Source organism: Melospiza melodia, unplaced genomic scaffold (assembly GCF_035770615.1).
Source record: "Melospiza melodia melodia isolate bMelMel2 unplaced genomic scaffold, bMelMel2.pri scaffold_91, whole genome shotgun sequence".
Lineage (NCBI taxonomy): Eukaryota > Metazoa > Chordata > Aves > Passeriformes > Passerellidae > Melospiza > Melospiza melodia.
This window is the reverse complement of record NW_026948805.1, coordinates 308,219-330,535: the sequence shown is the minus strand read 5'-3', so window position 1 is coordinate 330,535 and position 22,317 is coordinate 308,219. Positions and strand designations below refer to the sequence as shown.

Here is a 22,317-nt window from a genome sequence, read left to right as displayed (position 1 = left end):
CCTGAAACTGATAAGACCACAATTACTGAATATTCCTTTTGGGATGCAGTTGGAAACACCATTTGTATGTCTCAAACAAAACAGGACTTTTCTGTTACTGACTTCTTACCTTTATTTCATACAATAACAAAAACGATTGAAAAATCGAACTCTGAAAAAAGTTATTAACTAACAGATCTTTCCTCTTCATATGCTAATTGTACTCATAAGATAACAGAAGAATGTGCCTTGCAGGCCAGAGAGTCGCTGGCCCCTGCAGTGCTTCCTGCAGATCCCATTTCGCACATTTCACAGGCAGAAGTCAAGCAGCCCCCCCCCGCCCCCCCCACATTCCCCCCCCTCGCGGTACCCTCGCTGCCCAACTCCCCGCTTCCTGCAGCCCCCCATCTCCCCGGCCCCGCTTCCTTCCCGTGTCCGGCCCCGGGGGCCCCGTTCCCTGTCCCTGCCGCCGTACCTTCCGCTGCGACCACCCCTCCCTGTGCGCCGCTCTACCCCCTCCTCCCTCCCCCCGCGCCCGTGCTGCCGTTGCCGCCTCCCGTCGCCGCAATTCCGGTCCCCCCCACCCCCGCGCCGCCGTTCCCCGCCCCCGCTTGTTCCGTCGCGGTATCCCCCGCTCCCGCTGCTGCCCCCGCCCTGCCCCCCGCTCCCCCCGCCGCGCCTGCCGCGTTCCCCGGTCCCGTTATCGCCGCCACCCCACCCAACCCTGCGCTGCTCCCCCCCGCCCCCGCGACCGCCCTCCCCGCCGTCACCGCCCCCGCTCCCGCCCCCGCCGAGACCGCCCCGGCCCTCCCGGCCTTTCCCGGCACTTTCCCGAGCCATGCCCACACCCTGTCCTCCTGCGCCGAGCCGCACACATGTGCAGTAACACCAGCTCACCCTATACCTGTACTACCCCAAACCAGTGGCATTGCTTGCGTACCCCCAAACCCCCAGGCGTGCATCCACAGCCCCCATACCCCCCCTGCCCCCACCCGTCCCTCCAACCCCTGACCCAACCCTCCTGCCACCCGAACGGATCAGAGACCACCTGTGGCGTCACCCCCCCACCCAATCCGGTCCCTGCTGTGCTGCCACCCCTCATCCAATAGCGCCAACTTCTGACCAGTCACTGAAAACCATGAAAAATGCTTCTAAACGAAAAAAAAAAGGAATTCACGGGTAGCATATCCCTCACAGCATTCCTCAGACAATGAGAGCTCTTCTGATGAATCTGATTTTGATGCGATTAATATAGACCTGTGGGCTCTTATTAAGATAGAAGCTACAAAGTCTGGGAACTGGGACCTAGCACAGAAAATCACAGCCTTTCCAGTTGAATATAAGCAAGGAAGGAATGGTGGAGAATCTAATGTCAAGACATGGAAACCAATTTCTAATAAGCAACTCGTACAATTGAGAAATATAGCCAAGGAACATGGACGTAGTTCACATACCTTTAGAAATTTCCTAGAAGCCATGTTCTCTGCACATGTCTTGCTTCCTCACAATGTAAAAAATATTTCACAATGCCTTCTGTCACCGGCAGAATATTTGTTATGGGATAGGCATTGGAAGAAACACTTAAAAACGTTATCAGATTCATATACTGCCGATGCTACTAAGACCAACTTCACAGTTGAACAATTGGCCGGTGAAGGAGACTTTCAAACGCCAGCAGAACAAATGGAAACTGAATAAAGAAGCGCTGCAGGATGTAGCAATCGCAGCAAAAACCTCCTTGCTTCTTATGCAGGATGAGTCAATGCCAACAATGCATTTTTCTACTATAAAACAAGGCATTGAAGAAAACTTTATTTATAAAGTTTGTGGACAGACATAGAGATGCTTTGGAGAAACAAATAGAGAGTACTGAGGCAAGAAAGGAACTCTTATGTAAGCTTGCTTTCAGCAACTCAAATGAGAAATGTAAGGCCATTTTGAAGTCTTTACCCGTGGATACAGACCTCACTATAGAGCAAATGCTAGAATGCTGTACACGTCACATGTGCACTGAAAATACAGTGGCCCAAGCAGTTGCTAAGGGTATTGCTGAGGGAGTTTCTGGTGCATATGCAGTCATAACCTCTAAAGAACAAGCTAAATGCTATCACTGTGGAGAGCTAGGACATTATATAAAGGACTGCCTGGAGAGAACACCCCCCCGATACCATCGGAATTATAATCAAAGACCCCAACATCAGCAACGCTATCAATCGCGTCCTTTAAACTCCTTGAGGTGCCCGTTCAACCTTCGGGCACAGAATGCAAATCAAAGGCCACCAAGACCCAATCATGCACATACCCAGGCTGCTCCAGACCCAAAGGAGAAGCCCCAACCCACGGGACAACCCAGATGGGTACCCGCTGGCAACTGGTAACTGCTTTGTCCATTGACTTTAATGATAAGAATGTTCACCATGTTCCTACAGGAAAATATAGACCTAAAGGGAGTTCTTCAGACATTTTAATTATGGGTGATTCTGTTAATACTTCGAAGGAAATCTTCATTGTTCCGGAAGTGCTGACAGTGCAGCCGGGACAAGACATCCTTGTGCAGGTATACTGCATAGACTTACCATTTTTTCTTTCTAAGGGAACTCCAATAGCTCAGGCATTTTTACTCCCAAAGAATCACAGGGAACAGATTCCTCTCAACCCTGTAGCTATGTGGGCACAAGTCATGAGACCATCCAAGCCTACCATTGAGTGTGGCCTTTCGCACAAAGGAGAGAAGACCCACCTTTGCTCCCTTTCAGGTTGTGATTTTGAATGCATATATTTGCCAATAACCCTTAAAGACTTTGAGGATTTGATCAAGACCAATGCGAGTCTACAGTTTGCTCTGGACAGTTATACAGGTCAAACTTCATCAAACATCCCAGAACACAAGCTTTTCAACCAGAATGAAACTTTTCATTTGATTCCAAAACGAATCCAAAGTAGAAATCTTCTCAAGGCTCTAACTCTATTTACAGATGGCTCAGGGTCATCCCACAAGTCGGTGATTACTTGGAGAGACCCCCAAACACAAGAATGACAATCTGATGTACAGACAGTAGAAGGATCGCCACAGATCGCAGAATTAGCAGCTCTCATCAGAGCCTTTGAAAAATTTAAAAACGAGCCTTTCAATCTGGTCACAGATTTAGCTTATGTTGCGGGAATAGCTATGAGAGCAGAACATGCTCTTCTCAAAGAGGTATCTAACCCAAAGTTATACCACCTGCTCTCTAAATTAATACAATTGATATCCCACAGAAAACAACCTTATCACATAATGCATGTGAGGTCTCACACGGACCTCCCAGGTGTTGTTGCAGAAGGCAACAGGAAAGCAGATGCATTAGCAATGGCAGCAGAAACTGCTAATGTTCCTAACATCTTTGCTCAGGCAAAGCTGTCACACGCGTTCTTTCATCAAAATGTACCTGCCCTTATGAGAATGTTTAAGCTCTCAAAGGATCAGGCAAAAGCTATCGTGGCTACCTGTCCAAACTGTCAAAACTACCAGATACCATCAATGGGTATGGGAGTCAATCCCCGAGGTCTGAATAGCTGTCAGCTGTGGCAGACAGATGTAACTCACTATGCACCCTTTTGGAAGGTCAAAGTACGTGCATGTTTCGGTCGACATGTTCTCAGGAGCAGTGTTTGCATCATCACATGCAGGAGAAAAGACCATGCACACAATAAAACACTTCCTCCTCGCTTTTGCCACCCTGGGTGTACCAAAGGAGATTAAAACAGATAGTGGGCCAGCTTATACCTCCCACAAGTTGAAGGAGTTCTTCAATGAATGGGGCATAGCACACAAGATGGGCATACCTGTAAACCCCAAAAGAGTCCTCGAGCAACAGAACAGGGACACGAAAATCAGATCTCCAGTGGAGAGACTTTGCAAGGCTCTCTATGTCATCAACTTCCTGAACTGCACAGTGTCAGAGCCTGACCCACCAATACTTCACCACTTTGCGAATACCACACAAGCAAAGCTCACAGAGAAACCACCTGTGCTCGTGAAAGACCCTGAAACACACCAAATTTCAGGGCCTTATCAGTTGATTACCTGGGGAAGAGGTTATGCATGCGTGCTACTACCATCAGGTCTAAGGTGGTACCCAGGAAAATACGTAAAAACCATACTTAGGCACAGCGAACACTACTACAGACGAGGACAAGAACTCTCCTGAGGCAAACACAAGACCACCTCAAAACCAAACCAGCTCAGCCTGGAGACGAAGGCGTCGTCGAACACCCACAAACACAAGAACAGACCGCCCCATTACAAGGCAGCAGACAAAACAGAAAGTTAAATAACAGTCTGCTGTAATAGGCCACAGATAGCCTTAACAAAAAAGTGTTCTCTGAATTATGTGTTATTACCCTGTGTGTTGTATTGTAAAAAGCCTTATTATTCCCTTTCCCTAACCTTAAAACCTCATAACCTTCTACCCGGTCCTCTTCCCGTAGTGCAGCTTAGAAATTAAAAGAAAAAGTGGGGGGAGGAGAGGAACACAGAAAAGAACAAGGCAGAAATCTCTCTCATCATAAAGATAACAAATTGTGCTTATATTCCCTATCAGAAGCCCTAATCCTGCCCAAAGATGAAAAATATCTCCGGTGCTGTCCTCACCGCTGCCTGGATGCTCTACACCGTACCGCGTGCCTTCGGCTGGATTAGTCCACAGCCCAGCCATAATGTTTGGGTAACCTCAGCAAAAACATTAAAACAAGACAACATGTGCTTGTCTATGGGAAGCATTGATAATCCACTTTCTACATGTCTAGTAGGAATTCCCTTTATAGCAGACGATTGGCCTTTCCAGAACTCAGAGGTTCTCTGCACCACAGGTAAGAGACCCAATGGGGCTGATGCTTGGGATGAGTGGACAAAAATTCTGCCAGATGCTCGAGAGGAACCCCAAGAATTGGATCTATTGGGATCCTCCAAGGCCACATATTGTGTCAAATTTTACTTGAGGCGTCCGAAAAATGATTGGCCAGAAATTGACCAACACAAAAACACATATCGAAAAGATGTACCACCAGTTAACAAAGCCTATAACCCTCATGATTGGTGCAATTACACAGCTCGTGTAATTTCTGTGTCCTCTCTCCATCCCAAAGTACTACCCAAGGGAATGTTTCTCATCTGTGGTGATAGAGTATGGGCAGGGATCCCCTCCCAACTCCAGGGAGGTCCCTGTACTCTGGGAAAACTTTCTACCCTTACTCCAAATATCACCCTGTTACATAATTGGAAAAAAGAAAGAGAATCAAAACGTGAAAAAAGGTCCTACACTGAATTCGATGAAAATTGTGATCCGAGATTAAATGATTGGAACAGACCAAAAAAGATTGCTGTCTCTCTGTTTTTACCCTGGGTAGCTGCAGCTAAAGCCCTCGGTGAAATCAATCACCTTGGGTGCTGGCTCAGTAAACAAGCTAATGCCACATCAGCAGCCTTAAGTGATCTCTTAAAGGAAGAAGAAACCACAAGACAAGCTTCATTCCAAAACCGAGCAGCAATCAACTTCCTGCTGCTTGCCCACGGACATGGATGTGAGGACATCGAAGGAATGTGCTGCTTCAACCTCTCTTTGTGTTCGGAGTCCGTCCATGCGAACATCCAGAAACTGAAAGATCTCGTGAAGGACTTGAAAGTAGAAAGAAACCCAGATTGGGTCAATGAACTTTTCGGGCAATAGGGACTAACAGGATGGGCTGCATCTTTAGTTAAGGGATTGTTGTTGATTCTCCTTGTAATTTTTACTGTGTTAGCTATGTTCTTGTGTCTTGTTCACTGTTTCAAAAGAACTCTCGCGAATGCATTTTTTGTAAAACAGAAAGTGGAGTTGTAGTAAACCCCTCAGGTTTAGCCAGGGCCCCTTGGAGAATAGAATGCTGACACAGCGGCAAAGAAGTTTCCTGTCTCCAGGGACATCCACCTTGTACCTTATCCCTATAGCCATGTAAGGCAATATGTTGTTAACCCTACTATTGGTCACTTATGGTCACTCTAACACCTTTGCCATTGGTCAGGATTGGATCCGGGCCAAGGGTATAAAAGCAGCATACTCTACCCCTACTAACTCGGAAGAAGAAGAGCTGAGACCCTTCACGGACCCTCCAATAAAGCCATACTCGTAGAACAGCCAGCGTCTTCTGCTTCTCCTCTCTCTACCGTCTGCTGGAGCCTTAGGCCAAGGGAAAAGCTACCTAGCAAGCAAAGAGCTTGAAATCATAAGAGCTGCCTAATCACTAAGACCTATATATTCCCTGCTTGCTAGGGCTGTCCCGCGGCCTTGGTCTGAGAGCGAGCTGGCTTCTAGCACCCAGTCCCCTTGGAGACTGAGCTCTGGAGCTGTAACAGCTTGCATAGGATAAGAGCAAGCAAGGCTCATTTAGGTGGAAGCCCTATCAGCCATGGGTTCCTGGAGAAGCGGGATGGTTCTTTCTCATAGGAAAGAGAGAACAGAGCCTTCCACAGTGCTTTGGGGACAGGTGAGACGTGACCCTTGTGAAACCATTACCAGCCAGACTTGTCCTGGCAATATTCCCATGCGAACAATCCCTGTATATATGGAAATTTTGAGGTGAAATCCCAATTCTGGCCAGGGGTGCCCGGAGAAGAAGGAGAGATCTTTTCCATAGGAAGGAAAGCATGGAGCCCCAGTGCTTCAGTAGCAGATGAGGAGAGACCCTCAACATGCCAAGGTCATCTGGACCAGTGTAGGGGACCCTGGGAGGCCAAACCAGCCAGATCTGTTCTGTGTTCCCTTGGTTTTGTGGGGCCCCATAGTGTCACAATGGTGCCTTCGATCAATGAGGTCCAACAGTGACATAATTGTGACTTGTTTCCATGGGGTCCAGCAGTAACACAATGGACCCTTTGGTTTGATGGGGTCCAACAATGTCACAATGGCCCCTAGGTTCCATAAGGCCCCACAGTTTCACGATGGTCCCAATGATTCCATGAGGCCTTGCAGTGTCACAATGGCCTCCATGGTTCCATGTGCCCCACAATGTCACGCGACTCCTCTATTACATGAGGCCTGCAATGTCACAATGGACTTTTGGACCCTGGGGGTTTGCAGTGTCACAATGATCTCCTTTGTCTCCACAGTGTCACAATGGACCATTGATTACAGGAGGCCACTCAGTGTCACTCTGGATCTTTGGTTCCACACATCCCTGCAGGGTCACAATGAACCCTGGGTTCAATGGAGTTCCACAATGTCAAAATGGCCCCTTGGTTCCATGCAGCCCTGCAGTGTCACAATGGTCTCTTTTGGTTTCCCAGTGTCACAATGGACCACTGATGTCATGAGGCCCTGCAATGTCACAATAGACCTTTGTTTCCATGCAGTCCTGCAGTGTCACAAAGGCCTCTTGGTTTCACGAGGCCCCAGAGTATCTCAATGGTCCTCTTGGTTCTGTGGGGACCCCCAGGGCCACAATGGTCTCACTGGTTCCATGCGGCCTCACAGTGTCACAATGCTTTGCTTATTCCATGGATCCTCTTAGTGTCAAAATGGTCTCCATGCTTCCATGAGTCCCCTCAGTGTCACAATGGTCTCCACGACTCCATGGTGCCCTTTAGTGTCACAACGGTCTCCTTGGTTCTATGAGGCTGTGAAGTGTCTTAATGGTGTCTCCATGATTCCATGAGGCCCTGCAATGTCACAATAGACCTTTGGCTCTATTGAATCTTGCAGTGTCACAATGGCCTCTTGGTTCCAAGACACGCCAAAGTGTCACAATGGTCTCCACAGTTCCATGAGGCCCTATGGTGTCACAAATGGATCCTTAGTTTGATGGAGCCTCTCAGTGTGACAATGACCCCTACATTTCATGGAGTCACACAGCATCAGTACAGTCCCCTTGGTTGCATGAGGACCAGCAATGTCACAGTGCTCTCCGTGATTCCATGAGGCCCCACAGTGTCACAATGGCCCCTTGGTCTCACAGGGCCCCACAGTGTCACAATGGTCCCTTGGTCTCACAGGACCCCACAGTGTCACACTCGTTCCTTGGTGTCACAAGGCCCCACAGTGTCACAATCGTCCCTTGGTTCCATGGCCCTGTGCTGCTGCATTCCCCCCTCTCCATCTCAGGCTGCCCTGACAGCTGAGAAATGCTCCTTGGGCCTCGGCCTTGGCCAACAGCCCCTGGGCTCAGCTCCTCTGCCACTCATCACAAACACTGTCTGCTCCAGGCAGTGCTGCTGCCCAACCAGCTCCTGGTTTCTGTAGGACCAGCCCTGGGAACTGTTTTTGTTCCCTCAGTGGCACAACATCCCTGTTCTCACCCATCCAAAGAAAGCTGTTGGTGCCAAGTGTGGCCAGGATGAGCCATTGCTGGGACTGAAGCCCCTCTCTTGGGGCCCTGCAAACAGCGCTCCAAAAGGAGCCCTTGGAGCTCTCCTGGGCCAGCGACTCCCTCTGAGTGGGGCCTCTCCCAGCCGGGAACTCTCCCGTTTGCTGCACGCACTGATCCCGAACAACGACGGAGCCTGGGCCGATCCCCCCACTCCTCCAGGCTCAACCCTTCACCCGCTGGGGAGATGCCAAAGGATCCACAGGGAGCATTGCCTGCCCTCAGGGGAATTTCTCACAGGTGCCTTGCACTGACTCTTTGTGTCTGTGTGCACACAGGAGTGCCTGTGCTGGAGAAATGTGGCAGAAATGCTGCTCTCTGAGGGGTTTGAGTGCCTTGGATTGCTGAGTCAATCATGCCTGTAAGTGAGGTTAAATCACAAGGTCTAAGTCAAATGCTTCTCAGAGTTGTTCTTTTTCTAAGTTACTATGTTTAATATAAGTTATTACTAAGTGAAATATTAATAAATGTTATTCTTCTGTTAAATTGCAAAGTCCTATGTTATAACTTAGGGTAAGTACTGTTAAGTGCTGTTCTTCTGCTATATTGTGAAGTTTAAGGTATCAGTTAAAGTTAAGGTATAAGTTCAGTCCTATTAATTTGACCTTTGTTAAGCTTTTAGCTCGTGTTCCTTTTATCCTTGCCCTCACTGTCTTTGTGTCACACATACAGGGACAGTTCTTGGCTCACTTCTGGCTTGATTGCCTGGATTTGGTTTGGTTTTGTTGTTGCTTTGTTTCCGTGCTGTGCCTGAAGGGTCCAGTCAGGAGCAGAGTGACTCTTGCCAAGGAACTTTGTGCTGCTGTCCCGTAATATTAAATCTGGCTTTATCTGATCTCTTGCTGCAGATTTTTTCAGCGTTCTCAAGGCCTCGTTGGTGGCAGGGTGAAGGAGCCCTGGCCCAGGCTCTGGCCCTGGGGACACAGGGACGCTGCCGGAGAGTCCCAGTCCCCCTGTGCCACCCCCAGGGCCCAGCCCCCCGTCCCCGTGTCAGGCTCTGGGGTCGATCTCGTGGAACATCCTCTGGGGGAGGCTGCGGGGCCAGGGGCGGGGGGACCTGGGATGACAGGGGACCCCACTGTGCACGAGCAGGGTTGGACTGCTCTGGGGGGAATTGTGAGGGGGGCTGGGGCAGAGTGACCTTCCCAGTGACCTCACACAGCCTCCTGTGATGTCACACACCCCTCTGTGATGTCACATAGACTTCCTGTGGTGTCACACAGCCCCTGTAATGTCACACAGACTCTGTGATGTCACACAGCTATCTCTGTGATATCATACTACCCCTGTGACATCACAATGCCCGCCTTGATGTCACATGGACATCTCTGCCATGTCACACTGCCCCTGTGATGTCACAAAGCCTCCTGAGATGACGCAAAACATGTGATACCACAGATCCAACTCTATGATGTCACCCTGTGATGTCATACAGCAGTGTTGTGATGTCACAGAAGACTGCTATGTCACAAAGTTATCCTGTGATGTCACAGTCTGTTCTGTGATGTCACAGCCTGCTCTATGATATTACACCGCCACCTGGTGTTGTTACAACCCACTCTTTGATGCCACAGAGCCACACTCTATGATGGCACAGTCTGCTCTATGGCATTACACCCTACTCTGTGACATCACAGCCAGCTCTGTGATCTCATAGAACACTCAAGAACTCAGTTACATTGAAACACTGAAGTTTCTTGGACTTTGAAGAGATCGCTGTCAGGGACACAACTGAGAAAGTGTCCCCAGGTTCTAGTCAGAGCAGAACACTGCAGTCAGTGATGGAAGCTGGGGACAAGCAAGGCAAAGGTGTCTCTGATACTGCGCACACCTGGATGTGTTTCATGAATGCATAGGGCCAAGGCCTGAGCCCCAGCCCCTGGCCTGGCAGATGCTGTTCCTCCCTCCTTGCTCAGGACTCTTCCTGGTGTGGGCACTGGCATGTGGGGATGTGCAATGGCAAGGGCGGGAGCATGGGGCGGCCCCTGCCAGGCTGCTGAGCAGGGACAAGGAGGCAATGAGGCCCCAGCCCTGCAAGGGTCACTTGTCCCTTCATGGCCTCAGGCCCAGGGCCAGCAGCCATGGCCAAAATGTTGCCCAAAGTTGGCTCTGGCAGGGCTGTCTTGCAGCTGCTGCCCATCCCTGTGCCCTGTGCAGCCCAGGCTGTCCCACCGTGTCCCTGCCCTGCGCCTCTGTCCCTGCAGGCTGTCGGCATCCCCCGGCTGCCCCACCTGGCTGGGCCCTTCCTTTGCTGACAGCTCTGCCTCCTGCCTGCCTCTGCCTGCCCACACAAAGCCTTAGGCTGCTCCAAGCTCCTGCTGGGGACCTGCTGCACCACAGCCCTGCCCTGGCAGGGAAATTCCTTTCTCTTTGCTTCCAGTCTGGGCCTCCCCAACTTGGCAATAATTCTTCTTTTCTCCAGCTGTTCCCTACTATGTCAAAAGGATCCACCATCTCTGAAACCACCCTTCAGTCCCTCCCAGGGCTCTCCTCTGCTCTCTTCAGTCTCCACCCCACCGAGCACAGAGCTCCTGTGTCCCTATACAGTGGTCAAATGCCTGATGCCAAGAGCACCTGGAAAAGAGGGACAGTTCTTTTCTACAGGAAGGAAACCACAGAACCCCAGGATTTTGAAGGCAGATGAGAAGCAGTCACCAGAGGCCAAGGCCAGCCAGACCTGTCTGTCCTTGCAGCTTTTGTCTGAAAGCAGCCTTTGGATATATGGGGAGTTTTGGGGGTGGAATTCCATTTCAGCCATGGGTTCCTGGACTGGAATGAGAGTTCTCTATAGGAAGGATAGGGTGGAGTCCCAGTGTTTCAAAGGCTGATTAGAGGCAGCCCCAAGGAGGCCAAGGCCAGCCAGATCTGCTGTCAGGGAAGAATCCTTGGAGAGATAGAAACTGTGAGCCCAAACCCCACTTTTGTCAATGGACATCAGGATGAGCAGGACAGTTCTTTTCCACAGGAAGGAAAGTAAAGAGCCCCAGTGTTTCAAAGGCAGATGAGAGCTGGCCCTCAGGAAGTCAAAGGAACCTGGACAGCCCTGGAAGCTTTTGTCTGGGAGCTATCCTTGGATATAAGGAATTTTGAAGGTGGATTCTCAATTTTGGCCATGGATGCCTGGACTTTAAAGATGTTCTTTTCCATGGGAAGAAAAGCACAGGTTTCCAGTGTTTTGAAGGCAGATGAGAAGTGGCTCCCAAGAGGCCAAGGCCAGCCAGAGCTGTCTGTCCTGGCAAGTTTCATATGGGAACATAATCAAATTTGGAGGAGGAATCCAAATTTTGGCCATGAACCTCCTCCCATTTCAAAGGAGAAGGACGATTCTTTCCCACAGGAAGGAAAGCACAGAACTCCAGGGGCAGATGAGAAGTGACCCTCAACATGCCAAGGTCATCTGGGCCAGTCAGGCAGCCCCCAGGAGGCCCAGCCAACCAGACATGCTTCATGTTCTTGGATCCTTGGGGCCCTGCAGCATCACAATTGCCCCTTGATTCCATGAGGCCCTGTCAAATCACAACAGATCTTTGTTTCCATGAGGCCCAGTGATGTAACAATGTTCTCCTTGGCTCCACATTGGCACAATGGCCCCTTGCTTCCATGAGGCCTTGCAGGGTCAAATTGGTTTCCTTGTTTCCATGGGACTGTGCAATGCCACAATGGCCCATTGGTTCCATGAGGCCTCAGAGTCTCAAATTGGCCCCTTGGTTCTACTGGGTTCCTCAGGGTCACAATGGCCCCTTCGGTCCACCAGGCCTGGATGTGTTACAACGGCCCCTTGCTTCCATGGGTACCCACAGTGTTACAATGGCCCCTTGCTTCCATGAGACCTTGCAGCGTCACAGCGGTTGCCTTGGTTGTATGAGACCTGTGGTGACACAATGACCCCTTGGTTCCAGTGGGTCCTGAAGTGTCATAATGGTCTCAATGTTTCAATGAGGCCCCACAATGTGACAATGGACTTTTGATTCCATGAGCTTTTATACTGCCAGCAACAGTCTCCTTGGTTCCATGGTGTCACACTGGACCCTTGGTTCCATGAGGACTCACAATGTCAGAAAGGTCTCCTTGGTTCCATGAGGCCCTGCAGAGCCTCTTGATTCCACGAGGCCTAAAAGTGTCAGAATGGCCTCCAGAATTCCATGAGGTCTCACAGTGTCACCATGGACATTTGGTTCCATGGGGTCCAGCGCTGTTCCATGAATCCTTAGTTTCATGGGGCCCCGTAGTGTCACAATGGACTCCTTTGTTCCATGGTGTCACACAGTGTGACAACTGCCCCTTGGCCTGCCAACACTCCATAGTGTCACAATGGTTCCTTGCTTCCATGAGGCCTTGTATGGTCACAATGCCCCCTTGTTTCAGTGTTTTGGTGTCACAATGGTCTCCATGATTCCATAAGGCCTTGCAGTATCACAACAGAGCATTGGTTTCACTGAGCCCCACAGTGTCACTGTGGTCCCCTTGGCTCCACAAGGCCCTGAAGTGCAACGATGGCCATTTGGTTCTACAAGGCCTCAAGGTGTAAAAATGGCCTTCATGGTTCCATGAGGCCCTGCTGTGTCACAATGGACCTTTGGTTCCACTGGATGCTTCATCCCATGGAGGCCCACAGTGTTTACTGTAGTCCCCTTGGTTCCATGAGGCCCTCCCATGCTCTAATGGCCTCTTGGTTCCAGTGGGTCCCAAAGTGTCAGAATAGTCTCCATTGTTCCATGAGGCCACACAAAGTCACTGTGCTCCCCTTGGTTCCACAGGGCCCCACAGTGTGACAATGGACTCTTGGTTCCATGAGGTTCCTCAGTCTCAATGGTCTCCTTGGATCCACAGTGTCACAGTGGCCCCTTGGCTCCACGTGGCCATGCTGTGCCACAATGGCTCATGGTCCCATGAGGCCACACAGTTTAACAAGGGACCCTTGGTTCCATGAGGCCTTGCTGGTCAAAATGGTCACCAAGAGGTTTCTCAGTGTCACAATGTTCTCCTTGGATCTGCAATATCACAATGGACCATTGGTTCAATGTAGCTCCAATGTGCCAAAATGGATTTTGGTTCCATGGGGTTCTACTGTGTCACAATGGACCCTTTGTTCCATGAGTTTGCACAGTGTCACAGCTGACTCCTTGGTTCTGTGAGGCCTCGCCATCACCAAATATCCAAAATACCAGAATAAGTATTAACACTAATTTGCTATTTAAGTGGGTATCATTTATTCAGCCCTGAGGTCTAGTGAGGGATAACTCCTAACCTTATGTGGACATGTAATTCTACCAGTACCACTAAATGTGTATTACAGTTTACCCATTACTATAAAACCCACCCCAAGTTCCCAGGTTCAGTCGTTTTTTCTATCACTGCAATCTTGAGCCAGATGTCTTCTCTTCCAAACATCCGTGCTGGGAAAGTAGCTGCTGAATGCCTTGTTCCTGTGCTAAAAGTTCACAGAGACAGTAAAAATTGAATTAACCCTTTCGGTATCAGCCCCAGGCTCTGTGTGGGCAGGCAGAGGCAGGCAGGAGGCGGAGCTGTCAGCAAAGGAAGGGCCCAGCCAGGTGGGGCAGCCGGGGGATGCCGACAGCCTGCAGGGACAGAGGCGCAGGGCAGGGACACGGTGGGACAGCCTGGGCTGCACAGGGCACAGGGATGGGCAGCAGCTGCAAGACAGCCCTGCCAGAGCCAACTTTGGGCAACATTTTGGCCATGGCTGCTGGCCCTGGGCCTGAGGCCATGAAGGGACAAGTGACCCTTGCAGGGCTGGGGCCTCATTGCCTCCTTGTCCCTGCTCAGCAGCCTGGCAGGGGCCGCCCCATGCTCCTGCCCTTGCCATTGCACATCCCCACATGCCAGTGCCCATCCCAGGAAGAGTCCTGAGCAATGAGGGAGGGACAGGATCTGCCAGGCCAGGGGCTGGGGTTTAGGCAGATCCTGTCCCTGAGCCCTGAGTGGTTCAGGAATGCCCTTTGCATTCCTGAACCACTTCCAGGTTTGTTCAGCACCAGAGACACCTTTGCCTTGCTTGTCCCCAGCTGTCATCACTGCCTCCAGTGTTCTGCTCTGACTGGAACCTGGGGACACTTTCTCAGTTGTGCCCCTGACAGGGATCTCTTTCAAACAAGACACTTCACTGTTTCAGTGTAATTGACTTCTTGAGGGTTTTTTAACATCACTGAGGGGATTGTGACATCACAGAGCTGGCTGTAATGTCACAGAGGAGGGTGTGAGGCCATAGAGCAAACCCTGCCGTCATAGAGTGTGGATCTGTGGCACCAGAAAGTGGGTTGTGACATCACCAGGTGGCTGTGTAAAATCACAGAGCAGGCTGTGACATCACAGAACAGATTGTGACACCATATGCTGACTTTGTGACATCACCGTCTTCTGTGACATCACAACACTGCTGTATGACATCACAGATGACATCATAGACTTGGATCTGTGACATCACATGGGGGTGTGTGACATCACAGAGCAGCTGTGTGAGGTCACTGATGAGGCCACTCTGCCCCGCCCCCCCTCACAGTTCCCCTCCCAGAGCAGTCCAACCCTGCTCGTGCACAGTGGGGTCCCCTGTCCCCCCTGGTCCTCCCACCCCTAGCACCGCAGCCTCCCCCAGAGGATAGTCCATGACATCGACACCAGAGCCTGACTTTTGGACGGGTCCAGGGCCCTGGGGTTGGCAGGACAGGGACCGCCAGGCAGCGTCCCCATGTCCCCCAGGGCCAGAGCCTGGGCCAGGGCTCCTTCACTCTGTTACGAATGAGGGCTTGAGAGCGCTGGAAACATCCCCAGTGAGGCATCAGCAAAAACCAGATTGAATATTAAGGGACAGCAGGACAAAGTTCCTTGGCAAGAGTCACTCTGCTCCTCACTGGACACTTCAGGCACACCAAGGAAACAAAGCAACAACAAAACCAAATCAAACTTAGGCAATCAAACCAGAAATGAACTGAGAACTGTCCCTGTGTGTGTGTGTGACACAAGGACATTGAGGGCAATGATAAAAGGAACATGAGCTAAAAGCTTAACAGAGCTCAAACTTAATGGGACTTAACTTATAACTTAACCTTAATTTCTACCTTCAACTTCTCAATTTAGCAAAAGAAAAGCACATAATAGTATTTAACCTAACTTATAACCTATGACTTTTCAATTTAACATAGGAATAACATTTAACAGCATCTAGCTCACCTTATAACTTTAATTAAACTTTGCAGCTTAGCAAAAGAACTACTGTCAGAAGCATTCAATTTAGCTTAGACCTTGTGACTTAACCTCACTTAACCTCAAACCTCAAAAGGGACCATTGTGACACTGTGGGGCCCTGTGAGACCTAGGGGTCATTGTGACACTGTGGGGCCCTGTGAGACCAAGGGACCATTGTGACACTGTGGGGCCTTGTGACACCAAGGGACCATTGTGACATTGTGGGGCCCTGTGAGACCAAGGGACCATTGTGTCACTGTGGGGCCCTGTGAGACCAATGGACGATTGTGACACTACGGGGTCTGTGAGACCAAGGGACCATTGTGACACTGTGGGGCCTCATGAAATCATGGAGAGCACTGTGACATGGACCTCATGGAACCAAGGGGACCGTACTGATGCTGTGTGGTTCCATGGAATGCAGGGATCATTGTGACACTGAGAGGCTGCATCAAACCAAGGGTCCATTGTGACACTACGGAGCCTCATGGAGCCAAAGATCTATTTTTACATTGCAAGGCCTCCTGGAGCCATAGACAGGCCATTAAGATACTTCATAGCCTCACAGAACAACCAAGAGGCCTTTGTGACACTGCAGGGCTGTGAGGAACCAAAGCTCCAGGATGAAACAGAGGGGCCTTCTGTCATCAATGGTCCATTGTGACACTGCAAACCCCCAGGGTCCAAAGGTCCATTGTGACATTGCAGGGCTCATGGAACAGAGCAGTCACGTGACATCATGGGGCCTGGGGAACCATAGAGACCACTGTGCCACTGCAAGGCCTCATGGAATCATTTGAGACTATTGTGACACTTTGGGGCCCTCTGAAACATAGGAGCTATTGAGACACTCTGGGACCCCATTGAACCAAGGGTCCATTGTGACACTATGGGTCCCCATAAAACCAAGGGAACACAGAATAGGTCTGTCTGGTTTGGCCTCCCATGGACTGCCTGACTGGTCCAGCTTACCTTGGCATGTTAAGGGTCTCTTCTCATCTGCTCCTGAAACACTGAGGCTCCATGCTTTCCCTCCTATGGAAATGAACTGTCCTTCTTGTCCAGGTGCCCATGACCAGAACTGGGACTTCATCTCCAACCTTCCCTATTGTGACAAAATGGAGGAGATTTTTGTCTGGAAACATTTAGTGTGTGGGGGAGGAAGGGGCAGGTCCAGCCTTGCCCTGCCCTGTAAGCACTGCCCTGCCCTGGAGCCCCAATCCCCCCAGAGCCTCTATCCCAGCCCAACAGTGTCTGCCAGTCCCTGGCACAGCACAGGCAATGCTCCACAGCCACCTCTGGAGCCCCCAACCCAGCTCCTTAGTGACCAAATGACCCACAGTCCCACATGGGGGAGGGATACAGGAAGACCAAGGGGTATTTAAAGCTGACGACAAGGCAAGCACACATTTTGACCCTACCTACTCCTGGAATTTCCTTTTAAACACCACTGGAATCCGGGAGTTGATAGCTGTGTATGTGCTTCTCTGTATCTTTTTTGTCTTTCTCTCTTTCTGTGTCTTCTTATTCTCTCCTCTTCCAAATTTCGAGTAACTTAAATTTAAACGAGCTAAGAATTTGTGAAGTTGAATGGGCCAAGCTAATGTGAAATATATTTTTGACTGATTGAATGTTGTGTTAAACCATTTGCCAAGCTTCTCTAATTTTCTAAAATTGACAGTAAAGGCTGTTTGGTTGTTTTCAGCTCTTGAGAACCACTTGTTGGTATTTCTCCAGTGCATCCAACTCAAAGAACACAAACAATTGTATTTCCTTTTAAATGTCTCATTAAGAGAAATTTTTGGGAATGGGTGTCAGGGCTTATCTCTCCTGCCTGGCACAGCCCATGCAGGGCTTTCCCAGCCACATTCCACACTCCATTGCCCAGCTAGAGCCGCTTCTGCCTCTGAGTTGTGCTGCCCCAGCCCCAGGGACGCTCTCCTTGTCTGCCCATTCCCCCACGGTCTCTGGGCAGGGATGGCCTCAGTGGGGGCTGCTGACATCCTCAGCAACTTGGAGGCTGCTGCTGAATTTTCCTGCTCCAGGGGCTTGTTCAGTCTTCAGCTCTTCAGTGCAGGAATTCAGTGTCCAGGGTTCATTAACATTCAGAACACCTTAACAAGCCAAGCGTCTGGGAATAATTTAAGTGTTCAAATATTTTGTGGTAATTAGACAGATTTCAAAACTGTATTCAAACTGAATATATTTTTTTTTTAAAAAGACAATGAGAAGAGATTTCTTAGGTCCTGTTTAGGTGTTTTTTCCCTGTTAAATTGATATGTGCAATCACCAATTGACACTGAATCCAAGTACCTCCTCATGCAGTTTGAATAGATATGAAAATCAAGACCCTTCATGGCTGACAATCAGACTCTGTCCCTACCCCCATCCCACCATTTCCCCCATCCAAGCCCTGGCACTCAGAGCAGCCTTGTGCAAATCTGAGCTCCCTCCAGCCCAGGCTGCACCTCCAGCTTTCAGCTCCTTGGCTCCAACTCCCACCTGCTTTCCTTGGAGAAGGACCTGCCCGAGACACAGAGGGATGTTCATTTCTTATCAGCCACAAAGCCAAGGGGAGGCACAGCTCCATCAAATGCGAAAGTCATTCTTCTCCCTGGCTCTTCCCTGCCCCTGATCCCCACAGTCTGTCCTGTTTCCTTCATCCCTGCATTGCCAGGGACTTTCTGGGACAAGGGAGCTCTGCTCTGGCTATGGAGGGAGGTCCAAGTGCAGCCCTGGAGTGGGAACCAGAACTCATCAGGTTTGTGTCTTTGGAAGTCAGGGACTGGTGAGACTCAGAGACACAGAAATGTTTCTCTTCATGGCACACATAAAAAATGTGAACATGATAAAATTTAAGAAACATCTAAATCCTTCCCCCTTCTCCTTGTGACATCCCAGGAACATCTGACATTTCCATTTTCCACAAGGGATTGCCATAGAGGAAAGATTTTAGACAAAGACATTTTAGATGTAGTTTTATGTCACTCATGCTCCAGTCTGAAACAGGGCCCAGCATGGTGCTGGGATCATCAGAGAGCTGAGGTGTGTGCTGGAATTCAATCTCCTCCCCATCCCACAGCAGCCCTGCATTTCCCTCCTGCAGCCTTGGTCTCCAGCACAGCCATGGAGGCTCTTTGGGCTCAGGACTGTTGCTGCAGCCCCCAGGGGCAGCTGAGATCTGCCTTTGGCACAGTCAGGCCTGGCCAGGGCAGGCCATGCTCAGCAATTGCTTGTGTGAGCCTGGCCTTGCTGTCAGCCCCGGCAGAGGCTTCGTGGCCCCTTTGTGGCCCTGTGCTGGCCCAGCCATGGTGGCCCAGCCCCTGTGCAGGCCCAGCCCAGGCCAGGAGCATTGCGGCTGGGAACGGCCCCTGTGCTGTGGTGCCCACAGCAGCCTTGGTGCTCTGTGCCCCATGGCCTCCCTTCTGGGCAGCCTGTGCCAGCTCCTGCAGAGCCCGTGGCACCTGTGGGGCTGCACAGACAGCCCTGCCCCGGGCTCTGCAGGCCTCTGGGCGAGCAGAGAGGCCAACCTAGGCTGGCCATGGCTGGGAACTGGCCCTGAGCCCCGCAGGAGGATGGAGCTGGGCCACAGCCAAACTCAGCCCAGGCCAAAGCTGGGCTCAGCAGCCAGGCCTGCAAAGGGCTGGAGACAGAGACTGGTGCTGACAAATGTGTGGGCCCCCTCCCTGCTCTGTCCATGCCACACAGGGTAGAGAGCAGCCTCTTCTCTAGGCCACATGCCTGTTTGCAATGCCTTGCACAGGCGCTGGCCCTGCCCCACAAGGCCTGGCCTGAGTCCTGCCCCTGCACACTCATCCAGGCTGAGATGGACACTGATGGTTTCTGGGCCAGGCTCTCTGAGCCCAGCCCAGCTCCCTGCAAGCTCTGCCAGCTGCCCTGAGCTCTGGGCAGCACCAAGGGCCTCTCCCCAGCCCAGCCCAGCCGCCTCTGGCCCCACAGCTCTGCTCAGGCCAGGCTGCTCTGGGCACTGGCCCCACGGCCTCAGCCCCTGGCAAGGGCACAGCAGCAGCTGCAGCTGCCACAGGACTCAGCCCCAGCCATGGGGGAAGGTGCTGGGCCAAGGCCAAAGGAGGCTCCCTGGCTGCCCTGCTCCCCTCGGGCTGAGGTGCTGAGAGCTCTGCAGCCCCTGCTGCCATCCCATCTGCTCAGGGCAGCACAAGAGCCGCAGCCTTGGGGCCCTCAAGAGCTGCTCCTGCTCCAGGCCCAGGGCCCATGCCAAAGCTGTGCCCATTTCTGTTCATTGATGCTCTGATGGGGATGGATCCTCCGCCACTTGGAGGCTGCTGATGAATTTACTTACTCCAGAGGTTTTTTCTTTCTGGATCTCTTCATTTAGTTCAGGAATTCAGTGAGAAAAGCTCATAAATATTAGTGCAAAAACACCCAAACAAGAAAAGCCCCTGGGAATAATTCTAAGCTTCTTCTAAGCTTCTTCTGTGGTTAATTAGACAGATTTCTGATGTTTAATGAAAGTGAATATACTACATTAAAAAAATGAATAAGCAATTGGTTTGTCCTGTTTTCTTTTCTGGTTTATAGACTGATACAAGCAATGTAAAATTGATGTTTATCCTCTGAACCTTCTAATGCAGCCTGAATAAATATGAAAATCAAGACCCTTCATAGCTAAAAATCAATCAGACTTTTTCCCTACCCCCTCCCCACCAGTTCCCTCAACCATCCCCTGGAACTCAGAGCAGCTGATAAATGCAGTCACATCCAGAGGTGTCCCCAGGGCTCAGGATTGGGGCCAGGTCAGTTAAATCTCTTTATTGCTGATCTGGACGAGGCCATTGAGGGCACCCTCAGTCTGTTCCCAGGTGAGCCCAAGCTGGGTGGCAGTGTGGCTGTGCTGGAGGGCAGGAAGCTCTGCAGAGGGATCTGGCCAGGCTGGAGCCATGGGCTCAGGACAATTGGATGAGGTTCACCAAGGCCAAGGGCAAGGTCCTACCCTGGGCTCACAACCACCCCAAATCCCTGGCTGTGCCCTGCCCCTGATCCCCACAGCCTGTCCTGTTTCCTTCATCCCTGCATTGCCAGGGACTCTCTGGGACACGGGAGCTCTGCTCTGGCTATGGAGGGAGGAGCAACTCATCAGTTTTGTATCCTTTGGGGGTCAGAAACTGGTGAGACTCAGAGGCACAGGAAGTTTCTTTTCATGGCCCACAGACCATAGTTGAACAGGACACAATTTATTAACAATCACACTCTTCCCTGAGCTATGTCCAAAGTCCCAGCATCATCTAATGAGTTGGACATCCACAAGTGATTTCCATACTAAAATGAATTTCAGAGAAACGTGGTTCTGTGATAGATATAAACACAATTAAGTTCTTGTATCATCATACTTGTCCTGGTGTGGGAGCAAAAGTGCTCAGAACAATTCCTGATTTGCAAATCTGTCAGTGATGGATGGAGAAGGGGGTCAGGCTGCTTTTGGTGGTGAGGAAATGCTGAAACCAGCCTGACTCATTTAATCTCCTCCTGTCCTGGCTGGTCTACCCTCTTTCTCCTTCCACCAATATGCTTTTCTCTCCCACCAGGCCCCCCGGTGAAGAGCCTGGCTCTGTATTCTCCATCCCCTCCTCCCTGGCACTGCCAGGCTGGGATGAGGAGCCCCTCAGCCTTCCCTGCTCCAGGCTGGACAAGCCCAGCTCCCTCAGCCTCTGCTCACAGCCCAAGGGCTCCAGCCCCACCTTGGAGGCCCTTCCCAGACCCTGCTCCAGCTGCCAGACATCTTTCCTTCCCTGGGGAACCCAACCCAGGCCACAGTGACCTGGATAATCCCCATCCTTGATGTCCTGGTCACACAGCCCTGGCCTCTTGTCCCCTGTCAGGCTCTGGGGTGGATCCTGTAGAACATCCTTTGGTGGAGGCTGTGGCTCCTGGTGGGCCGGGGGGATCCCGGGGGACCCTGCTGGGCATGAACAGCATTGGAGTTGTTGGGAGAAACTGTGAGGGGGAGCTGGGGCAGAGTGACCAACCCAGTGACCTGACACAGCCCTGCTGGGATGTCACACAGCCCCTCTCGGATGTCACAACCAACTCTGTTATGTCAGTCTGCTCTGGAATGTCAGATACCTGCCCTGTGATGTCACAGAGGCAGTCTATAATGGCTTTTTGATGACCTCACATAACCCACTCTGTGATGTCACAGCCCATTCTTTGACCTCATGTTAGCAGATGAGAAATTGTCTCCACCAGGTGAGCTGACACCTGGGGCTTGTTCTCCACAACCCCAGGCCTGTGGAAACCACACAATGCCCATTGTGTGGGAAGGGAACTGGAAATTCACCATCCTGAGTGTCCTGCCAGCTCAGCCAGGCCCACTGGAACATTGGGATTAATGAGCACCAGTGTTGCCTTCTGAATCAAGGCAGGCGACCTAGTTCTGAGGTACAGCTTGACAGCCCACTCTCCAGGGCCGTTCGGGCCAATGACATACGCAGACACCAATGTGATGGACGGTCAAAAGGCGTTTATTACTTCTTCTCATGGGGTCTTATAGTCTTAGGGGTCTCTACGTCAAAAAGGGGTTTGTCCTTCTTATCTATGGTTAGTAGGGAATGGAAAAGTACTGAGCGAGGAGTGGAAAGTTGCTGACTTTACTGTTAGTGGGGCCACATTCCTATTGTTAGTTTCTTATCTATGAGTAACTGAGGGTCTTATCTACGGGAAACAGAGGGTCCTGGCTTTCCGTGACATCGCGAGTTTCTTCCGCAGCGCCTCTCCCTG

The 22,317-nt window shown here is 50.9% G+C and overlaps 1 protein-coding gene across 1 annotated transcript; it reads right to left on the bottom strand.

The window, feature by feature from the left end:
* Nucleotides 1-288: 288 nt before the first annotated feature.
* On the bottom strand, nt 289-819 carry LOC134414017 (TATA-binding protein-associated factor 2N-like). The gene has a single exon (XM_063148017.1). It carries the CDS (start codon nt 817-819, stop codon nt 289-291), a length of 531 nt encoding a protein of 176 aa, XP_063004087.1.
* Nucleotides 820-22,317: the final 21,498 nt, after the last annotated feature.